Genomic DNA, 19,146 nt, shown 5'->3' on the forward strand with positions numbered 1-19,146 from the left:
GATTGCAGTGCTGGCTCTAGCAGTGCTGGATTGCAATGGCCCTACATTGACCCTGGCCGCCACACCGCCAGCTCTAAATATGGTATGTGTCCACTTCCTAATCGATTAATTGTTCATATCCTGCAGGTGGCCGAAAAATCCAATCCGTCTTGTGACCTGAAAATGAAATCAGGTCAAAAAAAGAAATATATCCGAGGAATGTACTCGGAGCCCCGTTAGCCAGCTATAAGTATTGTACATAAGTACAGCTGTTGGCCGCCCTGGACGTGGGAGGTAGATGTTGTGTTCCGGACCTGGGGATTGCCTACCTCAGGGCATTATTATTATTATTATTTTATTATTATTATTATTATTATTATTATTATTATTGTAACTTTTTTTTCAGATAAAAACAACACTTTACATGGAGTCGTGCAATGACAACAAAGGTGAATCTGAATCTATAAAATTTCATACGGTCGAAGGAGATAGTAATAATAATGGAAAAATCTTTTCGAAAGAAAATATTAATAAATGTGATGAAAAGACGGAAGAAACTAAAACGAACGAAGGAGTAAACGTGTTGCAAAAAATCGATGAGAGTTCCGATGTCAAAACGGACAGTCAAACACAAATTAATCATTTTTCTAAACCGTCCGGTTCGGCGGTAACAAAGCGTACAAACGAAAATATCATTAGAAAAGAAAAAAAAAGTCGATTAGGACACCGTAGAGTAGGTTCCGACGGACAAGTTACTTACAAAAGTATTAAAACATCCAAAATTATGGGTTCGATTCAATTAGGATTAGAAAACGCGATCGGTAGTTTAGCCTCGATACCAGAAAGAGATCTGCTAATGCGCGATTTTATGCGAGTGGAATCAACTACATTCGCTTCGGACGGCACCGAATGTACTCCTGCTCATCGTTATCCGCAGTTCGTTTTTAAATCTTACGCGCCGATGGCGTTCAGACATTTTCGAGATTTATTCGGTATAAAACCGGAAGATTTTCTCCTATCGCTTTGTAAAAAACCGCTGAAAGAATTGCCGAATTCTGGCGCTAGCGGATCGATATTTTACCTCGCTGACGACGATAAATTTATTATAAAAACGACACAAAGAAAGGAATGTTTATTTTTACAAAATCTGCTACCCGGCTACTATTTAAATTTACATCAGAATCCAAAAACTCTTTTACCGAAATTTTTCGGTCTTTACTGTTACCGATGCGATACAAAAAATATCAGACTGGTAGCGATGAATAATATTTTACCGTCGACGATAGAAATGCATCAAAAATACGATTTAAAAGGTTCAACCTACAAACGCGAGATCGATAAACTGAAAGTGAAAGACGTAAAATCACCGACTTACAAAGATCTGGACTTCGTTCGACATCATCCAGAAGGTTTATTTGTAGACACCGATACGTATAATACCATAATAAAAACTATACGAAGGGACTGTACCGTACTAGAAAGTTTTAGAATTATGGATTACAGTTTACTGTTAGGAATACATAATGTGGAGGCGAACAACGACGAGAAAGCGTTAACGCCGGCAAACGTATCTGAAAATCCGCAGATCACAGTCACCGACAATCAAACTAAAATTATTACAAATAATTATAACGAAGATGTCACGGCATTAATGGGTAAATTTCCGACTTTGAAATGCGCCAAACCACCGTCCGCTTTAAAAGCGTATCCGAATAAATCTATTCGATTAACAGGAAACAACTTAGACAACTACAGTGAAGACGTATTATCGGGAGGTATTCCAGCAAAAAATTCTAGAGACGAAAAATTACTTGTTTTTATGGGAATTATAGATATTTTACAGAGTTACAGATTAACGAAGAAACTTGAACACGCGTGGAAATCTGTCGTCCATAAAGGTGACACTATATCCGTCCATAACCCAGGATTCTACTCGCAACGATTTCAAAAGTTTATTATCGACTCAGTTTTTAAAATAATACCCACTAAAACGGTAGTTGAACGTAAAATAACGAGAAAGTCAACGAAATTACCTGACGGACAAAATACAACCTCAAAAGCAGCAGCAGTTTAAATTCTACCATCGTAACAAACGCATTTGAAACTGCAACGAAACTACGGCAAAAGTATCGATCGTAACTCCTGTTATTAAACGGTAACATCGGTAGTTCTAATAAAAACCCTGAGTTAAGACAAGCCGACAAAAATTAACGCTGATGAGATCGTGACTACTACGGTTGTAATCTATTAACGTTACAGGTTACATATCCATATAAAATACAGAACGATAGTAAAATAAAGTATTATATGTGTAATAAATTTTGTTTATTAATAAATTGACATTCTGAAAAGAATCACTTACAATCTAATGATTCCGTAATAATTGGAATATCTCAGGAAGTAGCATCCTTTAAAATAAAAGGGTGTGATTTAATTATAAAAATAGACAGCGGTTGAAAAACTTTTAGTTTCTCAACAGAAAGGAAATATTGAGTTTACAGTATATTTTACATGTAAACCTTACTTCTAAAAAAAAAACCCTTATAAATATGTATCCATGAACTGTGTGACTTGCACTAGGATAAAATCAGACCCAGATCTCCAACATTAATTTGAAATTCGGCACTCTGTTCTCAACCTGTACTATGGCCTCAGCAAACATATATCACTTGAGATTAAAAGACACTGATCAGTATTGCTTTCTGTCACAAAGTAAGAAAACAGGCTAAGGGTGTTACAGTTGAATATTGCCTGCAAATTAAAAAATTTGGGATGAATGAGATGAACATCACATCATCTTTATTGTATATAGCTTTTAAGTTGTCACTGTTTAGCAGTTTAGGTCAGTTTTCAGACCGATATTGTTGGGAAATGAAAAATGAGATTATTTAATACATTTTTTAATAATAAAGAAACATAATACATTAAACATTTATTGCAATAAAACTTAATATTATTTAAATGTTTAACGCAGAACTTAGCCAACCAAGTAAATTTCACTCCTACATTGATTAATACTATATGCTCCCAGTTCTTAGTTTGTAGTTACATAGAGATCTGAATAACATAAAAGTAATTTTATTCCTCTTGTCTGATTATAATGAGAGATTGATTTTAGGACTAGTAAAAGTTAGTTTTACTCGATACACAGCTCAGTCCTTTTGTTATTTTATTTTAAGAAAATATTTGGAAGCCAGATCTTAATTGACAGGTAGTCAAATATTAGGCTAATTATACCCATTATACTCCCATTAGACCATATTGAGGATATACCAAATCTGCAGATTCTATAATACTCATTGTATAACCAACAGAATCATATCTATATCCACATGACTGAAAATGTGAAATAACAGATAGAAAATAAGAAAATGGGAGGCTGATGTAACAACTGATTGAATGTAATTATGAGCACTCCACCTTTAATTATCATGTAATAGCAATGATATCTGGATAGTTTATCATCTTGCCTATTACCATGCAGGTATACTAGTGAAGCTTAGCAGCTTCATCTCATTCTAAATAATATAACAATATAATATAAAAACAAATCATAACAAATAATATAAAAATAGTCAAGTCACAAGATTAATTAGGATCGTACAATAAATATACATACATCATATATTTATTACAGGAATTAATATATTTATTGAGCAATTTAAAAAAAATGCCAATTCCTTCAAGCATTCCTTGAAAGATTACTTAGGGATTCTCAGACCGGCATACCAGGTTTATCTTAGGTATCATTCCTAGATTAGACTTTGTCCAAAGTACTCAGATGCTACTGTACTTTGTCCAGACTCTACTGTACTCAGATGCTATAAACTCTCTTAATAATACCTGCAGAACTGACCGCATGTGTTAATGAACAAACATACACCAGTTTAACATAAAAAAAGATCGTCTATCAACAAGTATATCAGCCTCCTCCTGAGTACATCAGCTCTCTCACTGCTCTCTATTCATCAGTATCATGGCAAGCAATGCAGCTCCACTGCATTCTGGACTGAAACAGTAAACAAAGCCAATCTACCACTAATATAACTCAATTGAAGTGATAAACAGTTTGTACTTTTTGTAAGTAATTTTCAGCAGAAATTGTTTGTTTTTTTAAGTTACTTAAAACTATCAATATGATTTCAAAAAAAGATACACCACTTTTAGATAATTCTGTTCTATGTTTATTGATATTAAACGATAATTTTTTACTACATTTTAAAAATTATGTTACTGGGGAAATTAAAAAAACACAATTTTCTGAACCATCTGTCACTTTGCTTGCTTACCATAAAAAACTAGTGCTCCAATTGCAATGAAATTAATTTATCGTCTGTTAAATTTCAGATTTGTATGGTCTTTACTTTCTGAATCGCTACTTTTTTCGTAATCTGACAGTTTCACAATCTTGCAGTGACACAGAGAGTTGGATCCCTGCATGGGTCATCTGAGTGCAATGAATCACCACAAACACAGATCTGATGTCGTACATCAGACCACTGTATATCCGAATCTCTGATATCCAAAACATTGCAATGGAGTTAGGATGAATGGACGAATGTTGAATCTGTGAAATTCAACCTTATATTTTCAGGACACTTGAGTTTGTTAAAAGTCAGAACATGCAACAAGGAGGGTACAACTACTCCGTTGTGTCATGTGTTCATTCATCAATACACTATAACATCTTGTGTGTGAGGTTCTTCAATGATTTCATCTTCTCCGCAATTCAGCAAATCCCTGCACACAGCTACTTCCTTTGAGGTATTTACCATACCATGAGGAACTATAATTTTTTTTTGGGAGGGGATTGCATCACCTACTGTGGTCATTAGCCCTTGTTCCAAACTAAAACATTCCCTCTCTGCTAGAAAATAACGACTAAATCAGAAGACTACTATTTTCAGAAGATCATTCAGAAAACAGTCTTGCCGTACAACAGCAAAACCCTAAATTAAAATAATTAATTAGTCCAAGTCCAAACTGGATGCATTCCACTATGAAATGTTTGCAGCAGCTCAAATGCTTGCATTCTCTTTTGGAGGCTTTCAGCGGCTCCACTTGTGCTTGTACAACAATCTCTTTTTCTGTTAACATTTATGTAACCAAAAAGAAAGTTTTTGTTTATCAGAAATTAAATTTCAATATTTTTTTTTTCTTTTTACATGTTGAATAATAAATAAAGTATTGTATATGCTTCAATGCAGAATGTATAGAACATACCACATTGAAATTTTAAGACATTCAATATATTAAACTCTAATAGTCTGAGAGATGTACCTGTAGCTTGTATGAATAGCTGGTCAACTTGGTCTGTTGCCAAAATTGCTGAATAAGTTAAAAATGAAAAAATTTTTATTTTAAAAATATTAAGTTAACTTAAAGCGATGTAATTTATGAATAAATTTTAACATTTAAATAATAAACATTTAATATAATATCATATACATATTTTTTAAACTGGCTAAATGGTACTGAATTTTTCCCAGTACTGAATAGAGGTTAAAATTTAATCCTTATCCTAGTGATAAATTTGAAAATTATTATTAACTTTCACAGTTAATCTATTTCTGTTTTTCTTATGGATTATTAATTACCTCATAGGCTAAAAACATTTGTGTGGGAATGTGGAACAGAAATTTGTAGAGAATGAAAAATACTATGCCTGACCAGGATTCAAACCAGGACCATCTGGATGAAAAGCTGAAATACCACCTACTCACTATGCAGGTCAACATTTACTGATTAAGTTAATCACACAAGATATGATGAACAAGTAAAAATCAAGAAAAGTTATAAGCATTGGTCTCAAAAAGTAAGACCTTGGCTGTGTCCCCTCAGTCCCTAGAGCTTTTTTTATAAGTGTTTTTAATTTAAAACATAAAAATTTAAAACCATGAAAAGTTTATTACTTTTGTTTATTTGTGAGGGAGGGAGGAAGGATGAAGGAAGTTTCCACAATTTTATTTCCATTACCACTAAATCTCCTGATAATTTGGATACAGATTTTAACTCACACATCCTGAAAGGGCCACCCCACCTTTTTGCCCAAATTATAGATTGATTTGATTTTCAGGATAGTTATCAAAAATAATTTTTTACACCAATACTAATAGTCTTGAAAAGTTTTTTGTTAAAATTTTCAACAAAATGCTCTCTTGAGAGAACAAATTCATTAAGAGAGAAATATTTCACACCTTTGTCTGATTTTAAAAAAAATTTGTATTAAAAATCAAACATAATTATACCAAGAAAAATTAAGTGGGATCATTAAAGTATATAAGAATGCAAGTAAAAATTATATTAAAAAATTATTCTAAAAATAAAATGTTATTATTAAAAAAATCGAAATTTTATTCCTTTGAATAAAATTTTGAGATGCAGGATCCATAGTGAACATATCACCCCACCCCTTTATCCAATTACAGCCAAAATAAAAATGGCATAAATGTTTATATAGACAAATTATTATACCAAATTTATTTTAAATCGGTCCATCCAATTTGCAGATACACACAAAAAAACAGACTATCATATATCTTCTAATCATATTACATCAATAACAATAGAGTGTAACCCTTTTCCACTCTATTACCTTAAGGAATCAGAATTACACAAGCTAGCACATTCTGGATAAGCTCTTAAATTATGTGTATAGCCCTAAATATCATTCACAATTTAACCACAAAATAACAGTAACAATTACCATAAAATAAATCTAGCCACAATTTAATTTCTTAATAGAAGATAAAACTTATTTAAAATCTTTACAATAAAATTAATTCCTTGTCCAAAACAAGTAAAACACTGTACAGACCAAAAAATAAAAAATTAATAAGCCAAATTATTATGACGACTTCTAATATCACTGTCTTCTTTTTTTTTTTTGAAAAGGGATATCTATTTTTTTTTAGATTATGTATGTCTCTAGTATCATGATCTAAAGATATTGTTTTGAGGATTATCTCTAAACAAAATTTACTAAGATCTATGCAACAGAAGAAATACACCAATAGACATACAGTAGGAATAAAGAAATGAGAAACCTGCGGATAATGATTTATAGATTACTATTAATGACAGTTAGATCTATTTATGAAGCAATAATCCATTGTAGGTACCAAATATTGAAAGAAATTTAGACCCCCCCCCCCCCCCAATAATTATAATATGAGAAATAAAACAAGTAGATTATGGAAGTAAATATTAAATAAGACATTTATAGGATCAGATTTAGTGCAAGTTTTGAATCTTGTAGACTCAGTTTTAAGTCAGCAGGAGATGATAAAATAACAATAACACACCATTATAAAATTATACCATTCCTTAAACATAGAGCTCGATAGAAGAAAACATGTACTTTTATAAAAATAATAATAGTGATTTTTTATTCATTAGTAATTCTTAACATTTTTATTTTTTTCTACTTGAACAGTCAGTCTACGCTAAATAATTTCTTCAATTTGTATATTGTTTGTTCAGTGTATGAAGAAAAAAACAGCAACAGAGTTTCTGTTCATCAATGTTCCATTCCTTTTTGAAAGATACCATTCCTGATCTTTTTCTCTAATAACTTCAATTTGATTCTTGCACATGTTGTAATTAATTCCTCTTTGCCTATGTTTAGGCCCAAATTTTCTTAATTCTTGAAAAATGTTATTCCATTTTACATTATTAATACTTTCCCCATATCTATAAATTTCTTGTACATGACTTTATTCTCTTTAAGACTGCCTTCTAAAATCATTGAACTCATGTTCTTTCTGAAACCAAACTGATTTACATATAACTCATCTTTATCAGTTGTTCTATTCGCCTGATAATTACCATACTTTCTTAGGTATGGTTGCACTCTTTAGAATATGAAGGTTTTCTTCAGCCTCATAATTTTTGCATTCTTATGTGTGCTTATTCAAAAGTACTTCCATACAAAGCATAGAAATACAGATGATTTATGATCAATTCCTACTGCTTTATTTCTGTTTAAATCTTTCAGAGCTCCATCAAATTAAGATCAAACAATTGTAGATCATTCTACACTCTCCTCTGAAGTCATCATCAACTTCTTTTCCTTTAGATCATTATTGGATAATTTTTCTTCTCTGTGCAATTCTTCTATTTATTTCTGCCTCCTGTTAGCTTTTTCATCTGTAAAGAAAGAAAGGTTTTTACCAATTAAAACTCCAGTATTAATGCATTTTGATTTCATTTTCTCAAAGTTTTCTTTTATTTTTTCAATATACTAAATCTGCTTTTCTAAAAATCCTACTTCTCTTTACCTTATTATAGTCCTCCTTCAACCAATCTTTTTTCACTGCTTGTTCTACCTTAATCATAGTTTGAATTTCTATATGTTTAGTGTTCATCCATCAATTGTGTTTGTATGTGCACAAGTGTATATAATTTTATAACAAGATGTTAATATTTTTTAATTCAAGGACCACAAAATGTTGAAAAATGCATTTAAGGCAGTCTAACAGTAATAATCTCTACATGTTATACATGCCTATAATATGCAAGAACGTAAAATAATTTATTTTTTAAGTAAATCAGCTATGAAAAAAATTAATTTTTATTTTATTTTTTTATCATAAAGAATTGTAAAAGCAAACTTTTTATAAGATTTATGAATGAAAAGAGAATAATGAGAACCTACTTATTAAAGTAGAACACAATATGCCAGAAACTTCAGGCTAGTTTAGGTTGGTAATGAAATTACATATGATGGAGTAAAGTGGAAATCAAGAGTAGATTGGCCTAAGTACAAGAGTTTTAATGCAGAAGTGAAGTCTCTTTATATCTAATATTGCTTAAGAACTAAATATATTCTTTAAAATAGTTATATGGAATCTTAACAAATTGTGATTTGGATGTAAGAAAAAGCAGAAAAAAAAATAACTGCCCTTGAAATGTGTATGGACAATAAAAATTATGGGTATTGTTAAAGTAAAAATAGAGTTCTTAAAGTGAATGGGAAAGAAGAAACGTTTACAGAGAAAACTTGTAAAAAAATGAGCTAGGTTGGAAAGCTTACATATTAAGATAATTTAGGTTAGTGTAAGCATTAAATGCAGGGATTTGTAGAGAATAAAATATATATGCAAAGAATGGAACATACAAAAAAAGGAGAAAATATGTTGAAATTAAAATATTGCAAAGCAAAGGCCTGAAGAACAGTAATAAGCCAGTAAAATAAAAATATACACACTTTTGTGCTAAATTTATTCCAGGTATTATCTTAATTAACATTGGTTACTATATAATGAATACATGCAGAAGACGAATGCAGCAAGATATTTCAAGGACAATAAATAAAGAAAATGAAATTTGAAATTACTTTATTTTTTTTTATTATTTATTTATTTTTTGATTTTTTGAGAAAACATTTTTTTTAAATTTCATCAAAAATCGTATAAAGCAGTTATTAATACAAATATAAGAACTACTTTCTCAGAAACTTTCTAATAAATATATTAATTGTAGATGGTTCATTTTAGTTAAAATTTTCAAGATGAAAATGAGATTTCATCCCTTGAAATTCAGACATTAAGCAAGTAGAAATTCAAACAACTTAGAATCCATTTTAAAATTTCAAACAAAGCTCTAACCCTCTTGCTAAAGAAAATGTTGGGAGGACAAAAAGCACATGGTTTTAGTAAAATATTTAGAGTAACAATTAAAATAAATTAAATTTTATGAAAAAAATGTTCATAGCAAATTTTTTTGAACTTTTCAAAAATTTCCTTCTTTTTTTAAATAATAAATAATAACAGATACATAGTGAAATAATGCTACTTTAATTACGAAGAATAACTAGATCAATTATATATTAAGTTTATGAATAAACCTGCATATGGTTACGTGTTATAGCTTAATACACATTTTGCGTTTGAGCATGTTGATCATCCCTTGTGACAGCTCTCTCTTAAGTATGAATACAATGGGGCATACATACAAACCCTGACTGGTTTATACACTGTTACATTATTACAGCCTACAAGGCTGCACAGCCATATTCCCATTTGATTCATCTTGTTTCAATAACTTCACATGACAACAATAACACACCGACTGACAATAGAGTGTATCCTATAAACAAACACCATAAAATAACAACCCCTTCTTATCCTGAAGTATTACATTGCATGCCTGTATTTACTATCATTATCATCATCCTGCTCAATGGATTACTTTACAGTCATTTATTGGCTAAACTGAATTGTATCACTCTTTTACAAACCAAAAACAGAGAACTTAGTGGTTTTCAGTTCTTTTTTATTAATAAAGTAGGAACCACTGACTCCAAAATTTCAACAAATTTTTTCCTCCAAAGGTTTTTTAAATTAATTTTTGCTTTAAATGTTTTACTTAAATACATCATGAAAAAGTTAACAGTTGTCTGAAAAAAAGGTAAGCCCCCATTAAAGCTGGCGAACAGAATTGTACATATAAGGACAGTTCAAAAAATAAAATGCGGCTGAAATGAATGAATAAAAATTTTATTCATTTACTTTCAATGGCATAAGAAAATGAAATTTTACAAATTTATTTTATAGTTTTCAAGATAAGTCATAAATACATTAAATTTATTGCTTTATTCTGTACAGTCTTTCTTATGACTGTGGTATATGTAAAGCACGTGAGATACAAGAGGTATCATTCAGTTTCTTTCTCTGAATAATGATTTACTCTAAAATTTTGATGTGTACTTCAAAAACTGTTTTTTTTTCAAATCATTTAACTCAAATTGCATACTATTAATTTGCAATAGATATAAAAGTTCCTTTCTGTTTTATGAGATTTGCACCCCCTTTTGTAATGTGTTAGTTAATGTATTAAACCTCACATTGATGTAAGATTTTAATTAGTCAAGAAGTGGATCTTACTGAAACCAATGTACTTGTTTATTTTCCAGTGATTTTTTGGTTTTAGTCACAATAGGATTTACAACTGTCTGAAAAAAAATAATAAAAAACCTGTTACATAACAGAAGATTGCTTATACAAAAACAATTTTACGTAAATTTATTATATTGTTGATGAATTATATGACAATTCTCATTCCTCCACATTCATTAATTTCAATTGAAAATGTAAACCATTTATGTAAAACTAAGTTTTATCTTTAAATATGATCCAACAACTCACTCCCATTTTCATCAACAAAATATTGAAATCCATTACAGTACTGTAAATGTTTTTAATCATTTGGTTCTTTCAATCGATGAACATTATTACTGTAAAGATTCAATTTTAATTTCAACATAGCTCTGAAAGTAGGATTGTTGACCTGTGGCCATTAAGATTTCTAGATCACATGTCACTAAATTTTTCCTTTGACTTTTTTAAAAAAATATTTCACTTTTTTAAAAAAATATTACTAAAAATAAGCTTTCAAATATTTGCAAACAAACCATGTGAAAAATGGCTGCAAATGCAATGAACTTGCATCCAAGTTAGAGAAAATTACTTTCAACAGTAATGTGAAATTAAAAGTTTTAACATTAAAAGTGTTAGTTATGTATTTCTGTAATTTGAGTCTTAATTAGTGAAAAGAAACAAACGCTTATCTGAAGTTATACATACATAATAAAGAATAGTTTAAATATATAAGATGTGATCAAAAATTATCTGACCTCAGCTCATAAAAATAAAATACACTACCTATTTAGTTAATGACTTTCCCTTCAAAATAGGCTCTTTTTGATACAACACATTTGTCCCAGTGATGTTTCGTTTGTCAGAAGCACTTTTCAAATTAATTTTTAGTGAGCACCACAAGACATCTTGTTGCATTTATTTTGATCTCATTCTGTCTTCAAATCTCTTTCTTTTATGCAGAATTTTAAGCTTAGAAAAGGGCCAAAAATCAGAAGGACCCATGTATGGTGAGTAAGATCACTGCTAGTGCATTCCAGCATGTCTTGCTCAACTTGCAGTCAGTATTCCTATTGTTCATGAGTGAGAAGTTCACTGAAAAATTTACTATTGTGCGACACATTCAAGATACTGAGCCAAGTGAAATTCCTACTTCATCTTCAGGCTCTGTAATTATTATTTGACAATCATTCAGCTTACATCATCTGTCATTTACCATCTGTCGAATTCACTTGATTTTTACCAGATTTTTGCTGGTGGAAGGTCTGCCAGGGTGTTTTTCACTTTCAACAGATGTTCAGCCATCTTGGAAACAGCGATACCACTCTTTAATTTGTGTAACATGCATAGTTTGATCAATAAAAGCTGTTTTAATCATCCTTACTGTCTCTACTTGTTTGTTACCAAATTTCTGACAAAATTTAATGCAGATTTTCTGCTCAACCAGTTTCATCACTTTGAACAGAAATGAAAAAACAAGCACAATTTACATGTTTTACTTTCTCAGTACTGACCTGTTGCAATAGCAGAAAAACAGTGAATCATATGCAACTGATATAAGTCAAGGTTACATTCTATGACAGTCTTCCTTCCTGTGCTACAACCAGTTACCGCAATAAAAAATAACATCTGCCTACCTTTCACATTTCATACACTACAAAAATTCAAGATGCATCCTTTAGAACACCTTGAAGTATTGGTCAAACTCAAGTAATATGAAATTTTCTGCCCTCATTACTTTGAACAACTGGGGGAATTTGACAAGTGCTAGACACGACAAAAGAAAATCACAAAAAAAATCTTGATTAGAATGTCTTACCACATTTATAAATCCATAGATTGGAAATAAATAACAATAAAACAATGATCTTGAAATTTTTCAAAAAAATTAATGAATATGAAATATACAAAGAAAACCTTGTAGAAAAAATATTATTCTGCTATCATGATATTATTATCTGTTGGCTAAATTATATTTCATACAACAAAATGAGTCTATGACAACATAAGATGTTTTCATTTGCTCTTAATTCCATAGAATGAAGAACTCAACAAAAAAAGATTGATTAGTTCATGTTAATGGCTACACAACACTTCAAAACATTTTACAAAAAAGTAGAAACAAAGATAGAAAATGCTTAATATTGACATGTATCAATCAATAACCATACTTTACTACTGTGAAGTAGTAAAGTATGAAAATGTTAACAATTACTGCATAATTAACATTTTCAGGAAAGAAAACCAAGAAGTTTTGAAAATATAAAAGACTGTCAGGCAACATTCAAGTTGTGGCAATCACAATAATACATGAATATAAAATTACGCCAACTAAACTTAAACTAGACCAGTGATTGCTCCAAATAAATATTGGGCAGATAAGTTGTCATTTATTCATGTTTATAAAGAATACTTACAAGCACTACGTTTAACAAATAAATATATATTTTATCTATACATAACATAAATTGCATGAAGAACAAGTAAGTTTGTACTCTACAAGAACTGCCATGACATTTGCCTGAACAGATCAAGGGAAACTGCAGTACAATCTTAACCAGGGTAACATCATAAAATGCTTAATTATAAAAAAAATAGAAAAGGTTAAAGTTAATATTAATACATCAGAATAATAGTAAAATATATGAATGAAATAAATATCATAATTAATATAATAAAATTACCCAAAAAATTATTTTTTTTTAATGTTTAAAAATTGATAATTTTACACAATTGTCAGTTATAATAATATACATACTTCCATTAGTCATTAATAGCCGATATTTTCTTGCAAAATTAACTTTTCAAGGGCAATACACAGTAATAAGAATCTGGTTTCAATTGAATTTAATTTTGCTTGTAAAATCAAGTGAATTTTTTTCAGATGTTCATTATTATTAATTAATTAATATAGTCTTCATGATTTGCTTCAAAATTTTGAACCATTCATTGTTACCCACTTGATGAAACAACTATGTATAATATATATGTCTGAAGATCTTATTAAAAAGGAGGAGCTGAAAATTCTATGGAACTAATTCAAAATTATTCATGGGATGGGTTGTAACATCTAACTTTGATTATGCAATAAAATCATTACATCTATCTCAGATAGATGCGACATTACTAATCGCATGGAGAATTCCTGTTAATGTTAATGACAGTATTTCTGTTGCATATAAAACAACATTTTTGGATACTTTATTAGATGATGAATTTTTTTGGGATGATCAAATTGATTTCATTTGTAAAAAATCAAACCGTACTGTTTTTCTTTGAAGCACCTTAATAAAACAGTAAGATTTCCATCATTATTAAATATCTATTATGTTTACATATACCCTATCTGAGGTATAATAGTATCTCAAGCAACTTCCTCAAATAGTATGAGTTTTCAGGATATAAGAACAGGTTGTCAGATCATTGTTTGTCAAGAATAAATATGAATCGCGTACATATGTATATTAAGAAAATTTTATTTTTTTATTTAAACATGTAATATAATTTATATTTATAAATATGCAATCTTTGTTAGAAGAAAAATCACTTATTTCTAAAAAATATCTATCTATCAAAAGTACTTGATTTCAAGTGTTTTAACATTAATTTCAACAGTTTTTAACATTTTATAATTTATTTCAATAACCATTTTAGCTTAGTTATTTTTTGCATCATATATGATGATTTTTTTTTTGTAACAGTATTACATGTATTCTGCACACAAAAAAGGGAGAACATCTTAATAACTTAAACATTATGAAACATATAAACATATCACAGCTATATCCTAAATGAAAATACATTTAAATCCAATATACTACTTTTTTACTAAACTATAAATGCATGCCTACTTAAGTTTAAAAATCACAAGCAATAACTTACTTGATGCCAGGGAGAATACAGCAGCACCAATCACCGATAATGATAGCAAGAAAGATTGTAAACAGTATGCAGTTTTAAAAGCATTTTATTTACTAAATTTGATTCAGTTCATCATTTTAAAAACTTACAAACCAAACCATAGGAAATCTAAACAAAAATGCATAACCACTGTTTTAAACTTTAGGAAGAACAAGACAAAATTTAAAAAAAAGATAAAACTATGAAACAAAGTATTAAACTCTAAAATATATTTTTATTTAATATTAATTGGAAAACCAATTAGATGGAGAGTTGTAAGAACATACTCTGCTTAACATAAAAGGAGTCAAATTACCAGATGCTGTAAATAAAATAATTTTTTTTTTAATATTGCCAGAAGACTGGCAGTGTCTGAAGGTCAATTCATTAATTTAATCAGTCCCCAATTAGAAATCTTATAAAAAATAATAATCAGAATTACATAAATAATTAAGTTAGTAAAAATTTAAACCACAATATAGAATTCAAAAATAACGTAATATTTATCTGGAATTAAGTACCATAATTTCTTACATTCTACTGTGTGATATGATAATCTCAAACAATTATAAAAAAGTAAAATTGCCCTTTAAAGCTCCAATACCAAAAATTGCACCAAATTTTCGGTGTCTGATGTCAACCCCTACAAAAACATTGGATAAATATTTATATCGTAATTGTAAGAGTACATCTTGATCAAATAGCTTTTTTTTTAATTAAATAATAATACAGCCAATTATATTTTTTCATCATATCAATTACAGTTGGACCTGCTGAATACTTATATACATAAACAACAGGGATGTATTTTACAAAGAACAACTGTAATGATTATGCAGTAAAACTAGAGCAGATGTGTATTTTGATTTAACAAACTGTTCTCAAACTTGTCTGACCTTGTATGAATGCCTTTACATTAACTTTTTGTGCAGAGGCTCTCTGAGAGAGCCCTAGAGCACAAATTGCTTATGTATAAACAATGTGGTGAAGAAGACTTTCTAAAACAAGTTAGAGTTGTTTGGTACTTTAAACTTTAAACAGTTGTCTAAATAAAACTATCACAAATAACTTGTAAAAGTTTTTCTATGTAATTGTATACCTTTAACCATTTAACGTTGTGTTGATGGGTGCCAGGCACCCATCAGCACGACATTGTCAGCCGAAGTAGTGTGCCAGTGATAATGAAATGAGTGATAAAACAAAGACAGCAAAACTATCAGCAATATGGTGTATTGCAGTGAAGTATAAGGAAGATGGTAAATCATTTACAAAGGTTTCACCTTTCTTAATACACAAGTGCATTGTTGCAGCATATGGATCTGCAAAATCAATTAAAAAACTTAGGAGTGGTGCCTTGTAGATTGAGATGACTGATGATGAATAAAGTCAGAAGCTATTGGCCCTCTGCCATGACTTGGCTGGTATTGAACCAGATATAACAGAGGAACTGTCTCCGTAGTCAGTCACTTCTGTTCAGAGGATAATGAGGAAGAACGATGTTGATATAACAACATCTTCACATATTTTCTACTCCGACAGCCCCTGAATGAATAAAAATAGACCTCCTGTATGTTTGTGTGCAACTGTACATAGCAAACCCCAGACACTGCTTCCAGCATCAGGGATTTGGTCACACCATAATTGGTTGTACTAAGGAACATATTTGTGCATGTTGCAGCTGTGTGGGACATGATGACAGCGTATGTACTGAAGCTGAAAGATTTAAATTGTAAGGGTTCTCTCATTTGGCAAGGTCTCAAGAATGTCCCATTTATAAGGAAGAACTGGAGGATTATAAGGATATTACTGAACAGAAAATGTCTCATCCTGTGGCACATAGGAAATACAGAAAATCTCTCAACATGAGGAATTCTGTACAGCCCGATGTTAGTTTTGTCCAGGCTCTTTCTTACAATGTACAAAAAGGTGAATGCACATTATGTAAAGAACTGACCAAGTTGGTCCAAGTTTTGTCAAAACAAGTAAAGACCCTCACAGCTGCAATTACAGCACTGAGCTCTGGCAAAAAGCTAACTTTCGCTAGAAAAACTGATGGTGGTTAATCTAATTGCACCCAATTGCAGTCGTTACACCATTACTAAACGTTCCTGCTGCACCAAATACACAGCAAACAACCAAGATTCCTCAGAAAAGATCTATTAAAACATAATCACCTGATACAGCATCTCTGTCCTCCCAGGCTTCCAAATCCCCTCTACCATCTCGATATTTCTATAACAATATGGTGGTGGATGAAGTGTCCAAAAAAGCGAAGCACTTCTTAAAGACCATAAAATTGAAAAAAAAAAAACAGATAGTATTTATTAAGTAATTTGCATACAGATTTTATTTATAACAGGAATGAAGTCTTTCATATGGTTACAAATATTACTCAGTGGAAGTTTTGCGGTTTCTGTACTCACCCTGGGTATATTGCAATCCTTCTTAAGAAAGAAAACCCTTTAATACTGTGTCTGCAGAAAACTCACCTACATCCATAGGATGATGTGTCCTTTCATGGATATGTTTGCGAAAGATGCGACTGAGGGCAGAGGATGAGAAGTTGTGGCTGTTTTCCTAGGAAATAGTATTGGCCACACAAATACCATGCATACACACATCCCTAGAGTTTCAGTGAAGATATTGCTATCATTCAAAATGAATATCTGCAACTTATATCTTTCTCCAAACACTGAAATCAGTGAGGATGATCTACTCACTTCGTTTTATGTTATAAGTTTCAGGTAGAAAATATCCCATTTGTGGTTGGAGACTCACGAAATGAATTAAACTTACCCTTTTTTTATATTGAGCTAAGGTATGCCTTGAATAATTCTAGTGAATAATCTCCCTGGAAATGATAACATCACGCTCAATATGTTATTACACCTCTCAGATACTGTACTATGACATCTTTTGTGTATCTGTAATAGAATTTTCTCTGACCAAGTGTTTCCAGATTCTTGACAGAGGCACTGGTTATCCTTACACTGAAACCTGGTAAAGATAAATCATGCTTCACAAGTTACTGTCATATCTTCTTGACCCTATCTGAGGTGACAGAATGAATGGTAATCTATCGACTAGTGTGTTACCTTAAGAGAAACTCCCTAGTTGTCCCAGGACAGTGCGGTTTCCACCAAGGTAGATCATCTATTGATCATGTAGTTGCCCTGGAATCTGTTAATCCAGGAAATCTTTTATTCTGTTCAACGCCAGATTGTACTTTACAATCCGGCAGAAGTACAAACATCTTTTTACTTCACCAAAGCCAGATTTCTGTATTTTTTGATTTGCAAAAAGCATACAAACTGCAGCGTGGAGAGGAATTCTAAACACATTTTGTGAATGGTGTATACAAAGAAATCTCCACTCATTTATTAGGGGGTTTCCTCAGCAGTACATTCTTCCGAGTTCGAGTTGGAACAATGGTAAATGAAAGTTTCACACTAAAAAACAGAGTACCTCAGGGAAGTGTTTTAAATGATACTATATTTGCCATAGCCATAAATAGTATAACAAACTGCGAGCCAAAACCCGTTAAGTGTTCTTTATTTGTAGATGACTTTTCTATTTACATAGCATGTAGAACTTTAATTACAAATGAGAAGCTGCTTCAAAGCACAATAACCCGCTTAGAATCGTGATGTAAATCTACTTGATTTACGATTTTACTGGAAAAAATGAAGTGCATCTTCTTTTCCCGGTTGAGGGACATGTTGACTCTCAACTGTGTATACATTGTGAACCAGTTGAGACATGCACGCGGGTTAGATTTCTAGGAATGTAGTTCCTAGAAAGAAGTTAGTTAGTTTACGACTAACATGGGTAACACATTTGAAGAAGCTGAAGGTAAAATGTCTAAAAATGTTAGACATGCTGAGAGTTTTATCTAAACCTGTTCGTAACTATGAAAGCTCAGCGCCTTTTCTCAGCTCTAAATATATAATTACCTCTAGTTCTTACTGTTGTTCCATGTTATTAACCCCCTAGTCGGCCTTTTCTCATTAATTGCCGCTTTGATTTATGTCAGTATAATAAAAAGAACACAAATCTGGTTATTTTCCAAAACAAATTTTATAATATTATAAATAGCATGAATCTTTATGTTATAGTTTATACGGACGGCTCTAGAAACGTTAATTCTGTTGATTGTACTTTTGTAATTGGCAACTGAACATACATGTTTGGCCTTATCAGCATCACCAATATTTTCGTTGCCGAGCTGTATGGTATTAATAAGGGCTTACATATTTAAGATACAACATTTCGACATGTTCTTGTTTGCTCAGATTCCATGAGTGTTTAAACAGGTGACGTGTACTCTAGACACCCTGTTGTCTGTGAGATTCAGTGTTTTACTTCGCAAATGACTAAATATAATACAACT

The 19,146-nt window shown here is 30.9% G+C and overlaps 1 protein-coding gene across 3 annotated transcripts in view; it reads left to right on the top strand.

Annotated features, from left to right (window-relative positions):
• Positions 1-2,831, top strand: part of LOC142325413 (phosphatidylinositol 4-phosphate 5-kinase type-1 alpha-like) — a 134,500-nt gene extending 131,669 nt beyond the window's left edge. For all 3 annotated transcript variants that reach the window (XM_075367148.1, XM_075367150.1, XM_075367149.1), the window contains exon 2: positions 386-2,831. In XM_075367148.1, coding sequence (XP_075223263.1) covers positions 386-2,053 — 1,668 coding nt within the window. In that variant the 3' untranslated portion in view covers positions 2,054-2,831. The remainder of the gene's footprint in view (positions 1-385) is intronic.
• Positions 2,832-19,146: the final 16,315 nt, after the last annotated feature.

This window comes from Lycorma delicatula, chromosome 5, assembly GCF_047948215.1.
Source record: "Lycorma delicatula isolate Av1 chromosome 5, ASM4794821v1, whole genome shotgun sequence".
Taxonomy (NCBI): Eukaryota; Metazoa; Arthropoda; class Insecta; order Hemiptera; family Fulgoridae; genus Lycorma; species Lycorma delicatula.